Genomic DNA, 25,234 nt, shown 5'->3' with positions numbered 1-25,234 from the left:
CTCGTGCACGAGCAAGACTTCTGAATGTGATAGGGTTTCACTCCCATGATTAGGTTATGTTATACAGCAAAAGTGAAAATATTTTGCAGATATAATTAAGGTTCCTAATCGGTTGACTTGGGTTAATCTGCGTGCACCTGGCCTAATCAGATAAACCCTTTAAGAGAGGGTCTAGAAGAAGAGACAAAATGCAACAGAGTTGGGGGCTCTCCTGTTGGCCTTGAAGAAACAACCACATTATGAGAGAGCCAAGTGGCAGGGAACAGTGGGCAGCTTCTGAGCTGAGGGGCTCAGTCTTACAGCTGCAACGATCTTAATTCCGTAAACAACCAGTGAGTTTGGAAAAGGACTGCAAGCCTCAGACTAGACTGTAGTCCTGGCTGACACCTTGATTTCAGGCTGATGAAACTCTGAGCAGAGGATGCATACAGCAAACACTGAATAAATACGAACCAGATCCTGCCGCAGGTAAGCTGTACCTGGATCCCCAACCCATGGAAACCATGAGATTAGATAAACGGGGGTGTTTCACGTTGCTAATCTATGGCAATTTCTTACATAACAGTAGAAAATACAGTGAGAAATGATGAACTGGAGAAGATGTATGTGCAATACAACTTATTTAATAAGTAAAAAGCTTCTACAAAACAACTTAAAAGATTAATAACCCACTAGACAAATGGCCAGAATATATTAACAGTTCACAACCCAAATGTTTAAGTATGTGAACATATGATTAACCTTTTGTACTAAGTTACATAAGATGTAACCACTGGGAGAATCTGGGGGAGGGATACATGGACATCTCTAAACCATTTTTTGCAACTTTCTGGGGGTCCGTGATTATTTCAAGATAAAAACTTTAAAATATGATTAACCTCATTTGTATCAGGAAAAGTATTAATTAAAATGAGCTACCAGTTTTCACCTATCAGATGGGCAAGAATCAAAAAGTTTTATAATACACTGTGTCAGAAAGATGTGAGTGGAGGCATGTTCATATATTGATGGTTATATAAACAGTATCAGTTTATATATATTCACTGCTGCACCCCGCCTCCTAGTGTTGGACAGAGTAGGTATAGTGTTTAATTTGGCAATATCGTAACTTAACATACACACACTCTTAAGGAGCAATTCCGCTTTTAAGAATTTAGCCTACTAACATATTCTTCACATGTGCAAAAAGAAGCATGTCCAAGGGCAGTCACTGAAGTGCCTGTAAAACCAAAAGTCTAGAAGCAATATATGTGTCCTTTAATAAGGTAATAATTAGATAGATTATGGAATACCCATAACCTGGAATCCTGTACAGCAATTTTAAAATAAGGTAGGTTAATCTGCACTGATATGGCTCAAGAGTAGAATATGTCTTCCAGCTTCTCAAGAAAGTGCAATTTTACAACATACCCACGTTCCCTCATTCTGTCAGTATTTACAAAGCCCCAACCATGTACCAGGATCCACGTGTAGATAAATGAACACAATCATCCCCTCCCATGTGAAAGAATGGAGCAGGTGCCCACAGGCATAGAGGGGAGCCAGGGGAAACCACAAAGAAGGAAGCCAGAGTTTGAGGGCTGAGAATGGGTGAAAGACAAAGGTCAGATGAGAGACTCTGGGTGTCAGGGGAAGAAACTGGGATTCTGTCCTTTGGAAGGATGAAGGATTTAAAGCAAGATATTCACAAGACATCCTGCAAAGCACACATTTACTGTTAAAAAAAAAAAAAAGGAGTGGTGCAGTTGAAGAAGTTCATAATCTGGAGACCATCTCTGATTTCATTAGCGGTATTTCGAAGTATCTCAACTTGAGTGCTTGTGGTAAGCTGACTCACTCTAGCACACCCCTTCAGCTCATGCCTGAAGACGTGCTAGTTCTTATAAAAACATGAGGACTGCATCAAGTCCTCTTCAACCCTGCCATTTTGTGGGATGGATTCAAAGGAGATACTTCAGACACTGTCTTCATCTGGAGAAATACTTATCAGCAGCCTTCTCAAGCATCTGGACATGCTTCACTCCGCCATGTTCCCGACTAGCTCTACACCCAACAGTTAAGAATGGAATCGAAGCAGCAAACTATTAAGCTCCATTTCTTCGATCTTCCTTTCAGCCTTCTGTGCTTTTAATGGTTGAAGCTTTCAAGCACTTGCCTGATGCCAATACACAGCCTTACTGAATGGGCCTCAGATTTCCAGATAAATTAAAATCTATGCCAACGAGAGATTCGGTCTCAAATACAGGCCACCTGTTCCAATTAGTGAGATTAAAATAGTACCACTGACTATCTGAAATTGAGTTCCACACCTTCTGGATTATCACAGTATCTTCACAAAGATGGGAAAAAGGGACTACTGGCCCCAACACACAGATGCACACACTGAAGTAAATATGTTGAAGTGCTAAAGCGTAGCTTTCACTAAGGGCATACTTTATTTTTGGACAAGAACTTATCTCAAAATTTCTGTGGAAGGCTGCAGCTCAAGGCACCATTTAATTTCCTTACAACAAGCCTACATACTCATCTTAATTAAATTCAAGTTTACTTCAGAACAACACAGAGCTGAAATTTCTTTTCCACCCACTTTGTCCTTGCCTGAAATTCCCAGAGTCCTTATAATTCCTGACATTGCACTCTTTCGCCCAAGGCCTTCCATGGCCTCAGTTTCTCTCAGGTCATGAGAAGATGGGAGATCTGGCCAAGAACAAGTCCCCCTTTTCCCAACCTCTTCCACATATTCCCACCTGGACAGGCTGCCTTCAGATCACCAGAGTGGAGCTTCTGTTCATCTCCACACACTCAAATTTTCACAATCCATGAAAAAAATACTTCCAAGCATCTTCTAAGTCGTGGTTCTAAAAGAAGTATTTCTAAAAGGATGAGGAGAGATGATACAATACAAACACCCAGTGTTTTCCAAAATGATTCTGAATTATTTTCAGTGGCATAAAACGAAAGCAGTAACAGAGAATCACAGTGAGCCAGTGATTCCCTTGAAAACCACCCGCAAGACCATCCAGGTGACTGGGCGGGAAGAAAAGTCTCTGTTCAGGGCTAGCAGCTCGCTGCTGATGGTCCAACAGAGGCTCATCCTTGTAATCTCGCACTGCAAGCCCTCAGGGGGCACAGGCAATATTAACTACATGGGAACATTGATACCTTAAAAATAAATTTAATTTTGAAGGAGTGAATGGCTTTGGAAATATTAAGTAAATCACCATACAGGTGGTAAGAAGCTATGTGTAGGTGTGGGAATGACTGAAGTTTGGGGAATTCTGTGGCGGACACAAGTGACTCAATGTCAGAACAACAGCTGCTGCAATGGGGTTCCTCACACCACTTCTCACACTTGTTCCCAGGGCTGCTAAGTGGAGGAGCGGACAATCAAGTCTGACTCCAGAGTCCATACTCTGAACCCTTCGTCGTCTTCAAATCCAGAAGTAAACTAAGAAAGTGAGGCTGGGGATAGAGAGGCAAAGGTGGTGGAGGAACGGTAAGAGGTAAACCACCGGATGTGGTGGGTAAGGGATGGGGGGCGCTGAGGGAGCTTCCCGGACCTCCGATTTGGGAATATGCTGGACAGGGAAAGTATTCCAGGCTCCAGGCAGGGGGGTGGGGGGATCTGAGAGAACGAATGAAGTCTGGCATGTAGACTTTGAGGTGCCTGCGGAACATCTAAGTAGAAATGCCTTTTATTATGTGCTAAAGCCACACCTTACTCCCTGGCTGTGGAAGTTTCCTTCAGGGAGGCACGTCACTGGGGACTGGCACTGACGTGCCAATGGATCCTATCCCTGTCTTCACCCCAGCGCTGGGGCAGATGATTGTTTCTGTGGCGAAGAACCAGATGATGTTTCTGGGGTGTTGCATGAAAATTACATATGCTAAAAACACTTGGTGCTGGAAGATGCCCTCAATGAGAGTCTCACAGGAACAGAAAGCTTTGGGGGCAACAAACACCAGGTTTGAATTCTAAGTTATAATGTGTGTGTGTGTGTGTGTGTGTGTGTGTAACGTACTCCATGACTGATGCATCTGGCTCATGTTTTTTCCCCAATATCCTATCCCAACATGTAGAAGGTAAAGACAGAGACGAACTCATTTTGCAAAACTTTATTTCGGGGAAAAAAAACAACAATAAAAAAAGAAAAGATCATCTTTAGTAGTGGCAACAGATCTCCTGCAGCTAAGCAGTCTAATACAGGAAATGTCACACCCTCTTCACCCTAGTCCCACCAAAAATCTGCAAACAAATTAATAAGGATGATGATGTAACACTGAATCACTCAAATTCACTTTTTCTCCACCTAGAAAACTCATAAAATGTAAAATCTGTCCATCAATTAATTCTCTACAGCAAATAATTTCAAATTCTCATTCTACTTAAATTTTGAGATATGTATCCTATATAACTTAGCAATTAGCTTGGTATCTAAAAATATTTAAAACCGTTTTCTGTTAAGGAATTCTCATTTTAGAAGCTGGTGGGCGCCTGGGTGGCTCAGTTGGTTGGGCGACTGCCTTCGGCTCAGGTCATGATCCTGGAGTCCCGGGATCGAGTCCCACATCGGGCTCCCTGCTCAGCGGGGAGTCTGCTTCTCCCTCTGACCCTCTTCCCTCTCGTGCTCTCTGTCTCTCATTCTCTCTCTCTCTCAAATAAATAAAGTCTTTTTAAAAAAAAGATAGAGGGCGCCTGGGTGGCTCAGTTGGTTAAGCGACTGCCTTCGGCTCAGGTCATGATCCTGGAGTCCCGGGATCGAGTCCCGCATCGGGCTCCCTGCTCGGCAGGGAGTCTGCTTCTCCCTCTGACCCTCCCCTCTCTCTCCTGTGCTCTCTCTCATTCTCTCTCTCTCAAATAAATAAATAAAATCTTTAAAAAAAAAAAGATAGAAGCTGGTATAATGGTTATATATTATTAGTTACCTCATTAGTTACCTGTATTAATTACCTCATTTCACTGGTTACAGTCTGCCTAATTGTCACTTTTCTACTTCTACAAATGGAATGTTCTGGAGTTTATGTCTACATTCCCCTTTCAGTTCTAACATGGTTCAAACCTTTGAGTCTACTTTCCAGGACTGTGCCCTACACATTGAGAAGCACAGGCCCTCGGTCCAGGGAAGCTGAAGTCCTACCAGGTGATCTGCTGAGGCAGACTGTGACTCGGACTGTCACAGGAAGAACCAGCCTTGTTGTGTTCTTCAACTGTTCATGCTCTAGAGACCAAATACCAGGCTGGAAGATGGTTCTTCACTGATGTTCTTTAATCATGAGCTTATTTAACAGCCTTTAAGACTTCTCCAAACTACTGGCAACAATCTTGTATCACAGGCACTGTAAAAAGTTCATAAATTATCACTCTAAACCATTCTTCATCAAAAGTTCATTGGGTACAGAAGACGATACACAAAGGACCGGCAAAGCGCTGTGTTTCTAAGACTCCCGAACACACCATTTGGCTAGGCACCCTGCAGAAGCTGACCACACCCGTGTTCAAGGCCTCGACAGGTTTACGAAGACTGAGCTGCTCTCCAGTATTCATCTCAGAGGCAGAAGCCAGCAAAGTGGGTAAAATGCAAGGTCTGCAATTAGATCTAGGCTCACCAGATCCTAGCTCGACCATTTCCTAACAGCCACAAGACCTTGGACAAATAAACTGCCCGGGCCTCAACTCCCTCATCTGTAAAAATCAAGCTATAATAGGATATTATGAGGATTAAGGAGATAGTGCATCTGAAGCGCTTAGCATTGCACCTGGGTTATAGTAAGGAATTAGCACAGGTTAGCTGTTAACACTGTTACTGCATTCTTCTTTTCATCTATGTTCTGTCTGCCTCCTTACAGAGGAATAATCATTAAATACACTGTTTTCCTTCAAGCAGCAACCCCCTCCCCCCAATGGAAGCAGTTGGATCATGCATGGATCATATATCCTGATGTTCCTTTTCTAAGGCATGTAAAGTCCTCGTTCTGATTCACAGTACAGTGATTCATGGTTCTCTCCCTTCTCTCTCAACCAGCAGCCCCCCCCCCCCCACTGAAAACATAAAAACACAAAAAAGAAACAGCAGGGCTGAAAGCTGCAGCCTGTCCTAAGTCAAGACATGGGCAATTTCCATCCAGAAAGATCAGGATGATTTCTGACCTTAAGAGCAGCCCTGGAAATTCAGGCCGTGGGTCTTACAGTCCAACTTGGTAGCAGCTGTCCTGGTATTCAAGAGCGGATGTGACAGGCGCGTGTGCTGGCGGCGGGGGGCAGTTTGTTCTCCTCTGAAGGGAGAGCCCGTGAGCCTGTAGCAAAGCACAGCTCAAAATACACCCCATCAATCTATCCAACCGGAATTTAACAAAAATCGGACTTGAGACACTCATCATTATTCACCGTGCTTTTAAAGAACTCTTTAGAATAAAACAGATCACTGATTCAAAGTGTACTCACACAGCCCTCCACTCACTGCTCCACCAGGTCAGGGGCCCCCGGGACAGAGGTCTGTGCCCGCTCACTCTTGTGCCTGCCCAGGAAGTGAGCAGGCGATCGTCAACTTATTACATCACTGCCCAACCATTTCCACTCTGAGAAGGGCTATGACATCCTCTTCTCCCTGACTGCTTTTGGCCATTACTCATCATGTAATTCAAAGTCTATTTCCAAACCACAGAACACTTAACGAGGAACTACAGGTAGCCACCATGCCCAGATGTTAGAGACCTCTGTACTTATTACCATTTCCTCCTATAAAATAGGAGGGTATTTCCTGGGGCCACAAGTATAAATAAAATACAATCACCAGATATTAAGCCTCCAGAGAGACCAGGCTGTCTGTTCCATTCACTGTTATATTCCTGATGCCTACAGTGGTCGCGAGCATACAGAAGGTGCTCAGCAAGTATTTGTTGCATGAATGAAACCTCTTGTTCTCAAAGTGCCAGTGTCCACAGTTTATAAACACGTAAGTGACAAATATGTAAACAGTCAATGTGATAAGGAACATATGATGGAAGAGGGACAAAATGCTAAAAATGCCCAAGCAAGTCTATTCTGGTCACAAAATTAGCAATCTGCCCATTTTCAAGCTTATGACCACTTCTTATATAGTAGCAGCAAAAACAGCTACCATCTATTGAGTTCTTTCTGGGTACGTGTTATTTTATAGATGTTACTGCATTTGGTCCTTCTAACACCCCTGGAGTGGAGAAGAGGAAACTAAGACTTCGAATGATTACGGGGTCCGTGGGGGCACTAGTACAAGATCTGTCGTCTGGGGGCTAGCGCATTGAAAGTGGTCCTCTGGGTGGAATACTCTGGTCCTTGCGGGGAGGATCGATTGGGGCTGATGAAATCCGAGAGCAACGAGGAAGCTAGTGCGCCGTTACCAATTCCGGAGGTCAGACGTGGCTAAACTGAGGTGGGAGATGACTGGGGCACACGGGGAGTAAGGTACCAAGTCCCGAGAAAAGTCCCAGAAAGACCCAGCGGAACGGCCGACAGATGAGAGATGAGGAGGAGGGAAGCACTCAGGATGACTAGCGATTCTGATTAGCAGCGGTACCAATAGAATAAGAAAAAAAGTATTCACCTTACACAGGGATAAAAACATCTAACCTTGAGTGCACAGGACCGCTTTTTGTTTTGGGGTTTTTTTTTTTTTTAAACAAATGCTCTCTCGAGATCACTCCCAGAAGCAGGGACTATTATCACCTCTGTTACAGACAGGGAACTGGAGGCTCAGGAAGGTTAGACCTTGCCCCAGTGCTCACTCGGCTGGGAAATGTGAAGAGCCAGAATATGATCCAGGTCACCTGATTGGAGAGCCCCAGCTGCTGACCATTATCCACAGGTGGCTGAAGGTGCCATTTTAGAACATTTAAAATTAGAACAGAAATTTAATTCACTAATTAATAAAAACCAGTTAATATATAGGAAGCGGACTGCCTGTATTCTTAAAAAGATGACAGGCTTTAACTATTTAGGGCATGAAAAAAAAAGTAGGATTCGAACTATGCATGCTCTTCCTTTTAAAGTAGGGGATATTATTCTGTGTGTCGAGTTAGGATGCACCATTTCTGAGTTTTACCCTGACAAAGTTTAAAAATATGAATGATCCTGACTTGTCAGCTTAGAGATAATCACAGAATTCATTAGTTATATTACATTTTCACTGAGGGGAGGGAATCTAGGTTAATCCACCTGGCTGTAAAAATAGACTCCTGCAACGTTAAAATAGTACACTGCCTCATTATTATTCTAGTCTCAAAGGCTTAACCAAACTCAGCAAGAGAGATGTATATTTTTCCTGTTATCTCAACAGGTATCAATTTTGAACTTAAAAAATGACCATTCAGTAAGCAAGAATTTGGAGTCTTAGCCCCTTCCTGGGAGGAAACTGCACAGCACCTCCAGTTCTCATTAGAGTATTTTTAGGTGAGCTAATTTACCACACGAGTCCACAAAAGTGTTCTTTTAAAATCCTATACTAGAGGGGCGCCTGGGTGGCTCAGTTGGTTAAGCGACTGCCATCGGCTCAGGTCATGATCCTGGAGTCCCAGGATCGAGTCCCGCATCGGGCTCCCTGCTCGGCGAGGAGCCTGCTTCTCGAATCTAAAACCCTCCCCCCTCTCGTGTACTCTCTCTCTCTCTCTCATTCTCGCTCTCTCAAATAAATAAATAAATCTTTAAAAAAAAATCCTATACTAGATGGTTTATTGCCAAAGGGAGGCAACAAACCCCCCTTTGGCAATAAACCACCAAATAACACATCAAGAAATTAAACCCTAATACTGCCTGATGTTCTCCTTCTGCATCACATTCTCTGAGTGTAGGAGAAAGCACGTCTTTATAGCTAGATCTAAGAGTTCCACAAAACAGGAGCTAGGATCATCTGAAGGGAGAAATACTTTCTGCACAGGAAAATTGTTGGTGATTTTCCCTTCATTACAGCAGGCTTACTGCAGCCTTAAGAACAGACTCAAAATTACATCGGCCTCACTTGAGAAAAGTTCCAAGTTTACAAAATTTCCTCCAGTTCTATTCCTTGCCATCTGAACAGTAAAATCCTAAAAGCAGACAGTCAAGAAGTTTAAACAGGGATCTCAGCATCATTGCTACAAAACATGTAGTCACTGTCTGCTAAAGTTCTAGCCCTCCTTGGTCTAAGTTTGTCTAGTCCTCACTAGATTTCATTTGTCCAATAAGCTAATTTAGAATAATCAGTACATACAATGTCTAACTCAGGTTTAATACACAGTCTATTTAAAAAATCAGGTGTCTCGGGGCACCTAGGTGGCTCAGTCAGTTAAGCATCCGACTCTTGATTTCAGCTCAGGTCATGATCTCAGGGTCGTGAGACCCAGCCCCAGGTCAGGCTCCACGATGGACATGAAGTCTGCTTAAGATGCTCTCTCTCCCTCTCCCTCTGCCCTACCCCACCCCCAAAATCAGGTATTTCCATGCTAATAATACAAGGTAGTACGTGTAACATCATCGGTAGAACTTTAAAGAAAATAAGCAACTCCCTTCACGTAAGGTTGTGGTAGAAAAGGGATATGTAGCAATGGACCATTAGCAGAACCAGCAGAGACAAACTAAATCTACAGTTTCAATTACGTGTTTGCTTTGCCACTTTCCACCTAGGTAGCTGAGGTATGAACTCTATCACTACCATTTCACAGATTATGAAGAGTGAGTTTTGCAAAGTTCCATGAGTCTTGCCAAATCACCTAAATGAGCTCACAATGAGCCACCCATCCTTCAAAGATTACTAATCTTGTTGTTTACACAAAGATTATCACAGTTGTGACAAGAGAAACCAAGCTTCCACATTTTCAAGTCTGAAATTTCTTCTGTCAACTGCAACATTAATAGACTCCTCCAATTACAAATGCATTAGAAAACGATCTTCACCTTTCCTCCTCGTTAACTCTGTGTTAACCAGCAGTCATCCTTCCAATAATTTCTAACTTAGGTAACCAAAGATCTTTCGCCCATATTTTCTTCCAAATGGCAGTTTATGGTTATTTTCATAACAAACTGTTACGAAACTTTTAAAGAAAATGCAGAACTTATCATGGTGAGCACTCTGTAATGTATATATTTGTGGAATCACTATTCTGCACCCCTGAAACTAAATATAACATTGTATGTCAAGTATACGTCAATAAAAAAATAAAGTGCAAAAAAGAATTCTTCTGGGGAGTAGAGGAGAGTGGAGTGGATGCAGTAACCTCCACCAAATAAGTTTAATCTGTAAAAATTTACACCATTCTGTTAATTCAGTTAACAGATACTAAAGGAAAAAGAGATAACAGGGACTAGTTACTTCACTTCTGGGATAACTGATTAGTTCTCCGAATTATGACTAAACTCCCAAATCCCGCACTAGGGGCTGAGCTGCATTGGTCGCTCTTGCCACTTTTCCCATCCAGTGGTCTCTGGATCTTGGGGGATGGCAGGCCAGAATCTGCGCAAAACTCTAGCTGTGAACTTTACACCGGGAGGCTGACGCTCAAATACTGAGATCTCGAACAAGCGAGTAGTTAGCAAAGAGCACCTCCAGGTAGCTTTGCCAGAACAAGTGCCAGGGTGGAGGACGTCCTGTTTCTCAACGGCACTTCAATCCGCCGAGGGACTGAACGGCCCAGGAAGGCAAAGGGACCCCCGAGCCGGCGGGGGCCTCCGCTGCCGGGAGGGACCGGCGCCCAGGCTGCGGCCTCCGTCTTTATTTTGAAGCACTACAAGGCTCGTCTCTGCTGCTTGCTCTGAAGAGCTATTTTCGCCCACAGCCAAAATCAGCAACAGCAAATTACACTGCAAACAATGGAGAGGACGCCCGCTCGGCACGGCTCGGAACTCCGGGGCTGCCGCGGCGAAGGCTGACTTTCCGCTCGGGCAGAGCCGGGGCGGCCGCCGCGCCAGACCGGGAAGCCCGTCCGCCGCCGCCGCCGCCGCCGCCGCCGCCGCCGGCCCGCGCCCGAAACCCCGAGGGCCGCGGAGGCGCGGGCAGCACGCGAGGTCGGGAGGGCGGGCGCGCCGTCCCACCGGGGCCGCGGCTGGCGGGATCCCCTCGCGTCCGGGCACCGCGCGGCGGGCGCTCCCTGGCGGTGGGTGGCGGAGCGCGGGGCCGTCGGGCACCCCGGGCGCCCGGGTCCGGCAGGCGCGCTGGGAACCCAGCGGCGACGGAGGGCGGGGTCGGCGGGCTGGGCTCGGCTCTGCCCCCGACGCCCCCACCCCTTCCCCAGCCCCTTCGGCGCGGACCCGTGGCGGGAGGGAGCCGGGGAGGGAGCGAGGCAGGCGGCGAGAGGCGGGCAGCGAGAGCTGGCGAGCACCGGCGCCAAAGCCCACCCGGCCTCGCCCCTCGGCCCGGCGGCCCCCCCACCGCCGCCCCGCCCGCGCCTCTCACCCGGCTCTTGCAGCGGTGGTGCCGACCCGGGTCGGAGTAGGTCCGGTCCACGGTGAGCGCCGTGTCGCTGCCCGGCATGTCTGCGCTCGCGCCGGCAACTTTCCCGTCTCCCCCGGCCGCCGCGCCGCGAGCCGCCGACCGTGCTCGGGCTCGCCCCGGGGGCCGCGGCCGAGGGGGCGGCGCGGGCCGCTGCAGCTGTTGCCGACTCCCGCGCGGCTGCCCTGCGCCGCCGCCGCCGCCGCCGCCGCCGCCGGGGGTGGGGTGGGGGTGGGGTGGGGGAGGCGGAGCAGGGACGCCAGAGTCTCCTCCCCCTTCCCCTCTCCCCGCCGGGGCCCAAGACCCTGCCCCAGGTGCAACTTCTCTTCCTCCCTCGCTGAAACTTGAATCCACACTCTCCCACACTGGCTTCGTTTGCCTCAAAATTTGATTGACATCTACCCTATCTGTGGGCTTATTTGTATGTTTAGGATAAAAGATGGATTTCTGGCAAGATGTTGAGGCTTGCCTTAAATGCTTTCTTTTATGTTATTTTTTTTATTCAACATGCACTTATTGGGCATCTACCATGGGCCACACCCTGGGGCGGGGACCAGAGGTTTTTGGGGTTTTTTTTAAGCCCATGTTTTTCTTATGATCCCGCTGAGCACAGAGCACATTTCCATTTAAACAAAGGTCTATGGAGGTGTGTGTTTTAATTTTGTATACGTGGTTCCTACTTGGAAGTCAATATATATATCTTTTCCTTTTAGTATTCTCTGTTCCCAGTGAATAGTCCCTGCCCACAAGAAATCTGGGGTCTAGGGGCTCCTGGGTGGCTCAGTCGGTTGAGCATGTCCAACTGAGGTGATGATCTCAGGCTTGTGAGATCAAGCCCCCGACTGGGGGCTACACACTAGACGTGGAGCCTGCATAGGATTCTCTCTCTCCCCTTCCCTTGGCCCCTCCTACCCTCCCCCACACCTCAAAAACAAATTTGGAGTCTACAGAACAAAAGACTGACCAATGAACAATTAAATATGTTACCTAAGCCAACATTCAGAACACCTGGTCTGGTTATGAAGGGTGTACTGGTGGGAGACTGAGTTAAAAATCTTGAAACTGCAGCTGCCCCAAAGAGAACTTGAGTTAGAGGGCCAAGTAACAAGCCTAGAAGGAAGGGAGCGTATGATTCTCCCCTTCAAAGCGTTGAGGGGGAGGGTCTTGCAGGCAGAAGGAAAATACTGAGCATAAAACCAAAGGTCGGTTTGGAAAACTTACCAGTTTAGGGGGTAACAGGAACAGGAGGACACAAGAGGAAAAGTATATGGAGACCACGTGGTTGCCTGGCTCTACTTTCAGGGAGAGGAAGTTCAGCATTATTGTGTGGGTGCTGGGCAGCTGCTAGCGATTTCTGAATGGGGAAATGACAATATCAGGATGGAAGTTGAAGGACATCTATCTGATAGCTGTGTGAAATCCTGATTAAAGATGTGTAAAGGACACTGGTTAGAAGACCACTGCAAAAAGAGAACCACCTAAATGTCCTTCAGAAGGAGACTAAATAAGTAAAATATGATCCATCCATCCAGTAGAGGATTAAGTAACTGTAAGATATAGCTACAGAAATATCTCCAGCATACATGGTTAAGAGAAAAAAGTAATGTGCAGAATAACATATATAGTATCCCACCATGTATGTAAAAACAATATATGTATATCCTTATATATGCATAGCATATTTTTTCCGAGAGGATAAATGAGAAATGAGGGGCATAGACAAGAAACTGTTGGCAGGAGAGGGCCACATACTAGGTGCTTGAATTTATACCTGTGAATGGATGAACAAGTCACTCCCATGAGCAGCCCTCTGGAGTTCAAGCCTGACTCTTGGGGAGGGGAGCCACAGTCATAAGTGAGCAAAGCAATAAGAACCATTCCAATAAAGTCAGAGAAAGCCACTGACCACGGAGAAATTCCCTAGGGACTCTGAGATGCAACTAAAGGTAATATAAAGGAGTGGATGTCCCCAAAGAACCAAAGAAAAGCTACTGGACTGTAAAGACAGGTGTCTAAGTTCATCTAGAAAACACGGGCTCTGCTGAGATTGGGGAAGACTCTGACTGCGGCAGAATCCCCACAAACAGACTTGAATATCAAAGGAGAACAGAACAGTTGCTGCCAGGTGGTTGGACCAAACTGACCTTGTTCATGTGTTACTATATTTAAACCTGGGATGGGGGTGCCTGGCTCACTTAGTAGATCATGTGACTCTTGATCTTGGGGTTATAAGTTCGAGCCCCACGTTGGGTGTAGAGATTAGTTAAAAATAAAATCTTTAAAATTTTTTTAAAAAAATAAATTTGGGATAAAATGGAAGCCACATGCCTACCTAGGTAGCTAGAAGAAAGGAATGGGAGATTTATTTTTCACTGTATATGCTTTTTAAACTTGAATGCTTTAATTGTGAACATGTATTAACTATTCAAAAAGTAAAATAAAAAATATATTTTTAAATAAAGAGGGTAAAGTCATTAAAATTTAAGAATAGAAAACTCCATATAAAACCATTCAAGAAATGAAATCAACAGTTTAAAACACACCCCCCCTAACATGCCCTGCCCCCCAGCTCCCAAAAGAAAACATAACTATAACTATCCAGAGAGTTTTTCAGGCAAGTCCTTCCAAAGCAGAGCAGAGAGATACCAAGTGTGTGTGTGTGTGTGTGTGTGTGTGTGTGTGTGTGTGTGTGAGAGAGAGAATTAGAGTGGCCAGAGAAGACCTCCCTGATAAGGTGACATATAAGCAGAGACCTGAGAATTAAGGAAGCTAATATGTAGATAAGTGAAAATTTCAGACAGAAGGAATAGCAAGTACAAAGGCCCTAAAACAGGAACATTTTGGGAGTGTTCCCCCAAAAAAGTGAGGAGCCCAGTAATCACTGGAAAGACAGTAGATGAAGTCAGAGACATTTCAGAGACCTGATCCTATAGGAAAATTATTTAGGCCATTTTAAGAACTTTGACTTTAATTCTGAGGTACACGGGAAGATTTAGACAATTTTAAGCCAAGTAGTGGAGTGGCATGCTCTGCCTTTTCACTTGGGGAAAAAAAAAAATCCATACCTCATAGCATACACAAAAATCAATGAAAGACCTGAAGTAGAAAAAACACAGCTTTTAAAACTGCCAGAAGAAAATGGGATAATATCACTATGATCTTAAGTCATCAGAAGCAGGTCACAAAGAACATAAACCATAAAGATATGACATTAAATTTTTGAACTTCTGCTTATGAAAAGAAATAATAATAAAATAAAGATAAGCCACAAACAGAACTAGAGTTAAAAAATCAGTATGGATGAATTTCACAGTCAATTACTAAGAAACAAACAAATAAAAAAAAACCAAGCTGCATGAAAGTACATGAAGATTCCACTTGTGTAAAGTTAAAAAAACATGAAGAATAAATGCCATTTTTATGAGAACAAAGATTTATAACTGAAACTATTAAGAAAAGCAAGAGCTTGGGGCGCCTGGGTGGCTCAGTCGTTAAGCGTCTGCCTTCAGCTCAGGTCATGATCCCAGGGTCCTGGGATCGAGTCCCACATCGGGCTCCCTGATCGGCAGGAAGCCTGCTTCTCGCTCTCCCACTCCCCCTGCTTGTGTTCCTGCTCTCGCTATCTCTCTCTCTCTGTCAAATAAATAAATAAAATCTTTAAAAAAAAAAGAAAAGCAAGAGCTTGAAAAACAAATTTCAGGATAGTATTTATCTCTGGTGGGGGGATGAACGATTCAATGGGAGAGAGGTAGAAGATGATAAATAAGGCTCTATTTAACAAATGACTATTGGTACACTGACTGTGTATTCATTCACACACACAATGTTTCCAAATAATTTAAAATTTTAAAGGCAACAAAGACTCAGGGGACAGATGTGATAATGGCATCTTTAATCCTGATATGTAAATCACCAGTTGGGGTATCTGCTCAAATAAACAAATACAATAGCACATTTATAAGTGTTAAAGCTTAGTATAAAAGCAAGATAGTCTGTTACTATTAAGTCATTATGCCAACTTAATCTTACAAAGATCCATTCTGAAAATCTATCAAAGTCCATCTCTGGGCTTTCCCCCCTCATTTACCTGAGACCCATTTTTTTCCAGCTATTTAAGGCTGCAGCAAGTATGCTACTCAGGTGTGTTTGTGTTTATAATATGTGTGCACACAACTTTAGAGAGGCCACACCTAAGTGGAGTCCCTGACAAAGCAAGGTTGGGCTTTAGAAGGTGTGTCAGTGGGCACATACTTTCCATTTCTATACTGTCTTAGTGTTCCCTAGTACTCCGTCCTGGAAATACTGACCCTCAATGAGAACGATCAATTAAAACTTCATTAGGCTCACTTAAATGTCAATTAGCTGAGGATGTCCTTTTTTAGGTCACTTATTTCATAAACTAGTTAACCAAAAGCTGCTCTATGGGACATTCATACAAAATAATATTTTTAAAAACACAAATTAAATAGCACAAGAGCAAGCTCCCCCCAGAAGAAAGATAACAAGCAGAGCCGATCACCATTTGGCTCTCCCACTGGGAAGCAGGACCCAAGTAGACCCTGTCTCTACCTTTGTCAGTCCCTGAGAGAGAAAACACAAATGTTTCCTGTCAAGTTAAGAATTGTCTGTGCCTCGGGGCACGTGGGTGGCTCATGGGTTAAGCGTCTGCCTTTGGCTCAGGTCATGACCCCAGGGTCCTGGGATCGAGCCCCACATGGGGCTCCCTGCTTGGCAGGGAGTCTGCTTCTTCCTCTCCTTCTGCTGCTCCCCCTGCTTGTGCTCTCTCGCTCTCTCTCTCAAATAAATAAATATCACGCTTTAAAAGTCACAAATGCCACCTTATCAATAAGGAATACAAAGGTACAAAATCTAGGGTGTAAAGGAAGGATTTACTTCCAAAGTGTACGCAGCCCAGTAAGGCAGCCTATGCTAATAAGCACCAAAGAATTAGATCTGGCCATCTGAGCTGCAGTAGTTTAAAGTTTGGGATGACAAGAAAAGGCTTAATAAAAGAGGTAGGGTTACACTTGACTTCTGTCGCACATATTTGTTGTTTTTGCCTGCCCAGCATGCAGCCCTTTAGTCTCAACAACCAGTGGCTGGATTTTTCTTTCGGGCCCTATCCGACAGCCAGCCTCCACTTAAGAGGTTCAGGTAAGGCAGACCACACCCCACATCTGCCTACAGGGAGAGGCACTCGATCCGGCCTTGGCCAATCAGAGGGAGTCGCTGTGGCTTGTGCCCGACAGGCACCTGCCCCAGTCGGAGCCCACAGGAGTCACCCCTGAGGCCTGCCGCAACCACTGGGAAAGAGCTGTGCCCTTGCGTAGGCCTTGCTAAGCTGGTGCAACATAAGCCTGCTGCGGGGGTGGGCCCCCTGGCCACCACACAAAGACGGCCCCCCAGGAAGAAAGCAGAGCGATGCAAGCGGAAAGATTCATTACTGAATTATGAGAGGACTAGATCCAGCTCTTCCCATTATCTGTTTCTGCATGACAAATCACCCTGAAGTGTATTAGCTTACAACAGCTCCCATTCATCTGCCAGGGATTTTGCAAATCTGAGCGGGCCTCCAAGGGGAGTGGCTTTTCTCTGCTCCCCATGATGCTGCCGGGGGCTGGAGAATGCAGGATGGCTTCACTCATTGGGCAGGGGTGGGAGGGGTGGGGGGTTGGGGCTGGAATGCCTGGTTCTGGCCAGCTCTGTGTCTGTATTTTCTTTTTTTTTAAGATTTTTTATTTATTTGACAGAGAGAGACACAGCGAGAGAGGGAACACAAGCAGAGGGAGTGGGAGAGGGAGAAGCAGGCTTCCCGCCGAGCAGGGAGCCCGATGCGGGGCTCGATCCCAGGACCCCGGGATCATGACCTGAGCCGAAGGCAGACGCCTAACGACTGAGCCACCCAGGCGCCCCTGTATTTTTTTAATAAAATATTTTTATAGTCTTGTGTTTTCCAGGGTTCCCCTCTCTCCATCAGGGTAGCTGAACTTCTTCACATGGGGCCTGGCTTCCAAGAGAGCCAAAACTAAAGCTGCCAAGCCTCCTAAGGCCCAGCCTAGAACTGGCAGGTATCACTTCCATCACACTGTATTGGTCAACATGAGTCAAAAGTCCAGCCCCAGAGGTGCCTGGGTGGCTCAGTCGGTTAAGTGTCTGAGTGTTGGTTTCAGCTGAGGTCGTGATCTCCGGGTCGTGAGATAGAGCCCTGCATCAGGCTCTGAGCTGGGCATGGAGCCTGCTTAAGATTCTCTCTCTCCCTCTCCCTAGGCCCCCCCTCCCCACCTTGCCAATCTCTCTCTCATAAAAAAAAAAAAAAAAAAAAGTCCAGCCAGCTCAGAGAGGAGAAATTGTACCCACCTCTAGATAGAAGGAGTGGTGTGCACATACAGATATGAGAGAAACCGCTGGTTACTATTTTGGTGGTAGATCCATCACACCAGACGTAGCTAGACCCCCTTTCCAGTTATATGAAGAAATGCTTTGTTTTTTTTGCTTTAAGCCAGTTTCAAGAATCCTGACTAACACAGCATTCAATGCTGGCTATGAGTAGAAAGAAGATAAACAGAAGGGTGGCATTTCAAGAGAAGGCAACAAGTGTGGATAGCCTGAATAGAGGGGAGTGAGCAGAGAACCCCAGGGAGGGCACAGAGTTTCATCAGGTCACTAGCTGGACAGCCTTCCTTGGTCAGTCCATGCCAGATGACCTTGTGGACTATTAATCTTAGTCTGTATTTCTCATTTTAAAACAAAAGCTATTAATATCTTATCATGTAATGTGAATATTTTATGGGATAATTTATATGGGCACTCCCCAACCACTAGATTACAGGTTACCAGAAGAAAAGGACTATGCCTCTTAGGTAAATGTATTTTCCTGATGGTCCCTAACACAGTATCATGTATTCAATACATACTTGCTGGATGATGGATGAACTCAACATTCATTAAATGTCTACTTATTTTCCAAGCACTGGGGTTTAAAAAATGAGTAAGACACAGCAAAAGGTAGCTTCTGCCCTCAAGGATGAATAATATACAAGAATGAAATTTGCTGAATAATGAATGTTACCAATTTTCAGATACTGACTAGTTACTGAAGTTTGTGAATTCTCCAATGACTTACTGCGTGCTGATGGTGTGACAGGCTCTGTCTGTTCTTGGTGCTGGGAATATAAAAATGAGTAAGACATGGTCCAATCCTGAATCCATCTAGACAGGGAGACAGACAGTAAAAAAAAAAAAAAAAAAAAAAAAGTTGCTATAGATATAAAGATAGCTATGTCCCTGGCTATAAAACGGGCCATGGCTCTTGATGAATCTCACCTCCTTAGGTGTTACAGGCTTATCACATCATTACAGCAGGGAGAAGGAAACAGACATAAAACAAGTCTGACTTTAAAAAGGGATAAAAATGTAAGCCTCTTACAAAGTAAAGGAAAATATATTTCCTTTCATATTCTATTTTGATTTAATAGTACAGGAAAGTGTTCCCTCTGGGAGAAACATACAGTAAGCTTTTTTATTTTTTTTTCCTGAGGATTTAAGGACAGAGAGAAAAGAAAAGAATAAATCAGTATTTAAAAATTTATACAACTAGCTTGAGGTGAATGCATGCTGATCATATATATATAAACATAAATACACACATATATATGTGTGTATATATATATATATATGTTTGAGGATCAGAAGCTTCCAGGCCTGATGCATTTCCAATTGGAAATGACCACTTTTTTTCTTTTTTTAAAAGATTTTATCTTTGAGTAATCTCTACACCCAACGTGGGGCTTGGACTCATAACCCCAAGATCAAGAGTCACATGTTCCACCAATTGAGCCAGCCAGGCACCCCTGGAAATGACCACTCTTAACATTTATATTTAATTTTTAACATAGCATGTTCTATATGACTATAAGAAAACAATCACTGTCATTTATTTAGCATTAGCAACCATCTGGCAGAGAAGCCCAAAACTTCTAAGATTTTCTTAAAAAAACAAGGAAAGCAGTAAGATTCAACTCAAGCTCTACAGGCTGGTGAACTTGCCTTCTGATTTTCCCTTGTTCAGCAAATGCAACAATTCCATGCTAGTGATTTCTCAAAAGCAATGAATCTTAAAGAAGATTCTACAGGGGGCACCTGGGTGGCTCAGTTGGTTAAGCGACTGCCTTTGGCTCAGGTCATGATCCTGGAGTCCCGGGATCGAGTCCCGCATCGGGCTCCCTGCTCAGCGGGGAGTCTGCTTCTCCCTCTGACCCTCCCCCCTCTCATGTGCTCTCTCTCTCAAATAAATAAATAAAATCTTTAAAAAAATAAAATAAAATAAAAAAAAGAAGATTCTACAGGGAGGCTTCAACTGTTCTGGAAACTGGTCTCTAACATTGTCTTCCCTATAGAATTGAGGCTACATAAACAAGTCCAAAAAATGCATTTTACCTCATCAAAATAAAAAACTTTTGCTTTGTTTTTCTTTTTAAGAGGATGAAAAGACAAGACATAAATGGGGAGAAAATATTTGCAAAACCATATAGCCAACAAATTAGTTGGATTAGTATCTAGAATACAAAAGAACTCTCAAAACTCAACAATAAAAAAAAAAAATAAACAATCCAACCAAAAATGGACAAAAGACATGAAAAGACATTTCACCAAAGATGATACACAGATGGCAAATAAACACATGAAAAGTTGTTCAGTGTCATTGGCCATCAGGGAAATGCAAACGAAAACTACCCCTATACACCTACCAGAATGGTTAAAATACAGCGATAGCACTAAATGCTGGCAAGGACACAGAAAAAGTCAATACTTCATATGCTGGCAGGAGTGTAAAATGGTACAGTCTATGGAAAACAATCTGGCATTCTCCTACAAAACTAAGCATGCAGGGGCGCCTGGCTGCCTCAGTTGGAAGAGCATGAGACTCTTGGTCTCTGGGTTGTGAGTCCAAGCCCTATGCTGGATGCAGAGATTACTAAAAACAAAAAAAAGAAATCAAACAAACAAAAAAGCTAAACATGCAAATACCATATGACCCAGAAACTGTACTCTTAGGCATTTATCTTGGAGCAAAGAAAACAAATGTTGACATAAAAACCTATACACAAATGTTCATATTAGCTTTCTTCATAAAAGCCCCAAACTGGAAACACCTCCGCTCTTTTTCAGCAGGTGAACAGTTAAGACTGTGTGGGGCATTCATTCTATGGACTATGGCTCAACAGTAAAAAAGGAACAAGCTACCGCTAGACAATGACTTGGGTGAGTATCAAGGGAGTTATGTTAAGTGAAAAAGCCAGTCCCCAAGGCTACGTACTGTATGATTTCATTTAGATAGCATTCTTGAAATGATCAAACCATAGAAATGTTGAAGAAATTGGTGGTTGCCAAGAATGGGAAACTAGGTGGGGAGGGGAGGGTACTATAGGAAGGGGTGTTTGTGGCTATAAAAGAGTGACACCAGGGGGGTGCCTGGGTGCCTTAGTCGACTGGGTGTCCAGATCTTGATTTAGGCCCCAGTCATGATCTCAGGGTCCTGGAATCCAGCCCTGTGTGAGGCTCTGCGCACAGCAGGGAGTCTGCTTGAGATTCTCTCCCTCTCCCTTTGCTCCTCCCCTCACTTGCGTGCCTATGCGCTCTCTAAAATCAATCAATCAATCTTTAAAAAATAAAAATAAAATTAGGGGCGCCTGGGTGGCTCAGTCGTTAAGCGTCTGCCTTCGGCTCAGGTCATGATCCCGGGGTCCTGGGATCGAGCCCCACATCAGGCTCCCTGCTCGGGGAGGGGGAGCCTGCTTCTCCCTCTCCCACTCCCCCTGCTTGTGTTCCTTCTCTCGCTGTGTCTCTCTCTGTCAAATAAATAAATAAAATCTTTAAATAAAAATAAATAAAAAATAAAATTAAAATTTTAAAAAATAGAAATCTATTTTCAATGTAGGTGCAGTTGTGGTAACTTTCACAGGAAAAACTTGGGGTTTTGGAAGGAGGAACAAGTAAAAGGAGGTAGTACAGGGATTTTTGCCTCTGCATATATCATGTACAGAACAGAGTTCTTCCAGGTCCGGGCCCCTTGTTACATCACAGGAGGGGACCAGCTGTAGAAACGGAAGGGCAAAGGAGAGACTGCGGGTGGTGCTCATTGAAGCATATAGTGTGTCAGGAGCTCAAGTCAACTATGAAGAACTTGAGGGCCAAGGACAGTGTCCTTTATCCTCGGCCACCACTACACTGGCACAAAGCTGTGATTCTGTAAGGTTTTTGTTGAATAAACGACTGACAATTCAGTCCTGGTTTGGCTGGAAGAATATATCACAAGTTTGCAGATTTGGTTCAGGCTCATTACATATTGAGTTGTTCACTAAAAATGTACATTATAAGTGGAGTAGAGAATTCCACAAATTTGGGTGCTTTGTTCTGTTGTGGGGTTCCCATATTGGTCTGAGTCTTCGTTTTTGATCATGTACACACAGATTATAACATGAAGGCTTTGTAATTTCTAACCTCTGGACCCTACCATTCACTAGGAAAGGATTTCACCGTCTGATGACTGCATAAGACTCTTGGCTGTCTGTCACTGCATTTTTTCCAGAAGTCCCTAACAGTGACAGAAATTGCCTTACTTTGCATGAGGCACATTCAGTTAAGTCATTTACTGGAGTTGCGATGCTGAGAGTTCCCTACTTCACTTGACCTCAGGGGAAGTGGCTCTCTGGAGATCTCTACTCCATTCTGTGCATGGCCAGCCCAGGAGAATTTTTTCATTAAGCACATACGGATTCTGAAGGATGAGCTAGCTACACCTCAGGAACACACCGTCCGGGAATTCACTTTGTGTTTTATCAGTTCACTTTGCAAGCTAAGGATGGTGGGAGGTGAAACTGCCAGAGAAATCTGATGGGATGTCTAAAAACAGCCTGAGTTACAGTTCTATCAAAAAGGGAAGCTGCTTGCTGAAGCCTTCCGTGGCCACTCGGGTCCACACTCACTTCTCCCTCCTTCCAGTTGTGACGGTATCTGCTGCTTGTATCACTCACATAAACGCTTAAGTATGAGCCATCCTGCACTGTTCCAGGGAGGCGCTATGGTGTATGGGAGACTGCCGGCCTAGATTCCGATCTCGGTGCCACCACCTCCCAGCCTTGGTTGTCTCCCTCATAAGCTGAGGATGATCAGAAGCCCCCTCGTGCGACTACTGAGGATTAAAGGAGGTCGTCGTCTAAAGCACTTCCAAACAGGAGCTCGATAAATGTCTGCAGAAAACAAAACGAAACCTAAAATCTGGCCTCGTGTGTTATCTTCTTCTCCTTACCAGTAAGACGTCAAGGATTTATGCTGTTATTCTGGAAAAGACTGCTTTCCAATTCCACACCTCATTATCACAAATTTTGGTCATAGAACTAGGAAGAAAGTAGGAGCCTCTGGCTAAGTTCTGGGCCCTGACTTTGGCCCCTTCCCTCTGGCTTCTGCAGCTGCTGTTGCTACCACCTGGGAAGGCAAACCAGCAGGACCTAAAAGGCAAACTTCCTCCCTTTACACTAATCTTCAGTTCCCTTCATCCCCAAGGCAAGTGTTCCCACAGTTTCTTTTTACCTGTAAACTGTGACCAAATAATTCTACTCTAGAAACCTACCCTAAAGAGGGGGGCGCCTGGGTGGTTCAGCTGGTTAAGGTTTGGAACCTTGATTTTGGCTCAGGTCATGATCTCAGGGTCTGGGGTGGAGCCCCATGTGGAGCTCTGTGCTTAGCGGGGAGTCTGCTTGGGATTCTCTCTCTCTTCCTCTGCCCCTCCCCCTGCTCTCTCTCTCTCTCTAATAAATAAAGAAATCTTAAAAAATAAAGAAATCTACCCTAAAGAAATAATACAATACAGGAACAATTTTATAGAAAAAGATTGTCCATCACAGTGTTTTATCATTCTGAAAAGTGTGAAACAATCTAAAGGATTGTTTATGAAACAACTGTTCATGCAAATTAAGGGGCTGATTATATAAATTATGAGATACAAAAAATACTGTACATATATTGCAAGTTATACTTAGAATTTATAATCATATGGAGAAATGTTTATGCAATGATGATATACCAGAAAAAAAAGCAGAATGACAAAAATTAAAAAGTACTGCAACACTCAGCACTGGCAATAATCTGGAGTAAGCAGGAATTCTCACACATCGGAGGCAAGCACATAAACAGGAACAACCCCTTGGAAGCACAATCTGGCATTATCTCCCAAAGCGGAAGCTATGCATGCCCTATGGCCCAGCCACTCCACTCTTCAGTATATACCCTAGAGGACACAAGTCTCCAGAACAAGGGTGTTCATAGTGGTAACAGTCCCCATCTGGAAACAATTCAATTGTCATCAACAGCAGAATGGATAAATAAATTGTAGTACAGTTATTTCCCAATTAACTTTAGTAGTCTGTTGCTGAAAATCAATTGTTCTGCATAAAAATGCTAACCAGAGCCCTTTTCCCATTATCTTAATTTGTTCTAGAAGGTAGGGTTTTTCTCTTATAGAGGAAGGCAAATCTAATATGACAGGGCCTAACAAAATACCTAATATGAAGTATCACAAATGTTGACACTTCCTGCCTCACCCTACCCCACCCCTCAAACGTTTAGGGCAAATGATTAAGAGAAGCCCAAAATACTGTGCTACATAAGAATAAGAAAACTACCTTTCTCCATACTTTTGTGTCTCCCTATAGCATCTCTACAGCATCCTGTGCAGAGTCAGCAAGTGATAATAGCTATTATTTATTTAGCCTACTCTATCCGTACCAGGAACTTGAAATATCAACTCTGAGTGACTGCCAACCCCCTTCCCCGCCCCGGCTTCTGTGATGATAGGTGCTATCATTTTCCCATCTTACTGAGCAGCAATCAGAACCTCTGAATAGATTATATGATTTGACCAAGGGTATCCAGCTGCCATATGCCAAAAGGAGAGTCCAAATTCCAGGCTTATCTGACTCCAAAATTCATTTACTAGATGTGTATTCTTGGATGATTTATTTGACCTTCCCAGGCTTCAGTTTCCTCCCCTATGGAATGGGATAATTGCATCCGTTAAACAAAAACTCTTTTTTTTAACTTTTTTATTGTTATGTTAATCACCATACATTACATCATTAGTTTCTGATGTAGTGTTCCATGATTCATTGTTTGTGCATAACACCCAGTGCTCCAGGCAGAACATGCCCTCTTTAATACCCATCACCAGGCTAACCCATCCTCCCACCCCCCCCTCCCCTCTAGAATCCTCAGTTTGTTTCTCAGAGTCCATCGTCTCTCATGGTTCGTCTCCCCCTCCGATTTCCTCCCCTTCATTCTTCCCCTCCTGCTATCTTCTTTTTTTTTCTTAACATATATTGCATTATTTGTTTCAGAGGTACAGATCTGTGATTCAACAGTCTTGCACACTTCACAGTGCTCACCATAGCACATATCCTCCCCAGTGTCTATCACCCAGCCACCCCATCCCTCCCACCCCACCCCCCACTCCAGCAACCCTCAGTTTGTTTCCTGAGATTAAGAATTCCTCATATCAGTGAGGTCATATGATACATGTCTTTCTCTGATTGACTTATTTCGCTCAGCATAACACCCTCCAGTCCCATCCACATCGGTGCAAATGGCAAGATCTCATTCCTTTTGATGGCTGCATAATATTCCATTGCATATATATATATATATACCACATCTTCTTTATCCATTCATCTGTCGATGGACATCTTGGCTCTTTCCAGAGTTTGGCTATTGTGGACATTGCTGCTATAAACATCGGGGTGCACGTA

At 44.2% G+C, this 25,234-nt stretch overlaps 1 protein-coding gene across 3 annotated transcripts in view; it reads right to left on the bottom strand.

Annotated features, from left to right (window-relative positions):
* TMCC3 (transmembrane and coiled-coil domain family 3) overlaps window positions 1-11,635 on the bottom strand; it is a 71,837-nt gene extending 60,202 nt beyond the window's left edge. Inside the window, exon 1 of one of the 3 annotated variants that reach the window (XM_045872843.3) lies at window positions 11,400-11,635. In XM_045872843.3, coding sequence (XP_045728799.1) covers window positions 11,400-11,477 — 78 coding nt within the window. In that variant the 5' untranslated portion in view covers window positions 11,478-11,635. The other 2 variants (XM_064590781.1, XM_064590780.1) reach the window with 2 other exon arrangements.
* Window positions 11,636-25,234: the final 13,599 nt, after the last annotated feature.

This window comes from Mirounga angustirostris, unplaced genomic scaffold, assembly GCF_029215605.1.
Source record: "Mirounga angustirostris isolate CCGP_5_RB_7025 unplaced genomic scaffold, mMirAng1.0.hap1 SCAF_5, whole genome shotgun sequence".
Taxonomy (NCBI): Eukaryota; Metazoa; Chordata; class Mammalia; order Carnivora; family Phocidae; genus Mirounga; species Mirounga angustirostris.
The sequence above is the reverse complement of the archived record's forward strand: the minus strand, read 5'-3'. Positions and strand labels throughout refer to the sequence as shown.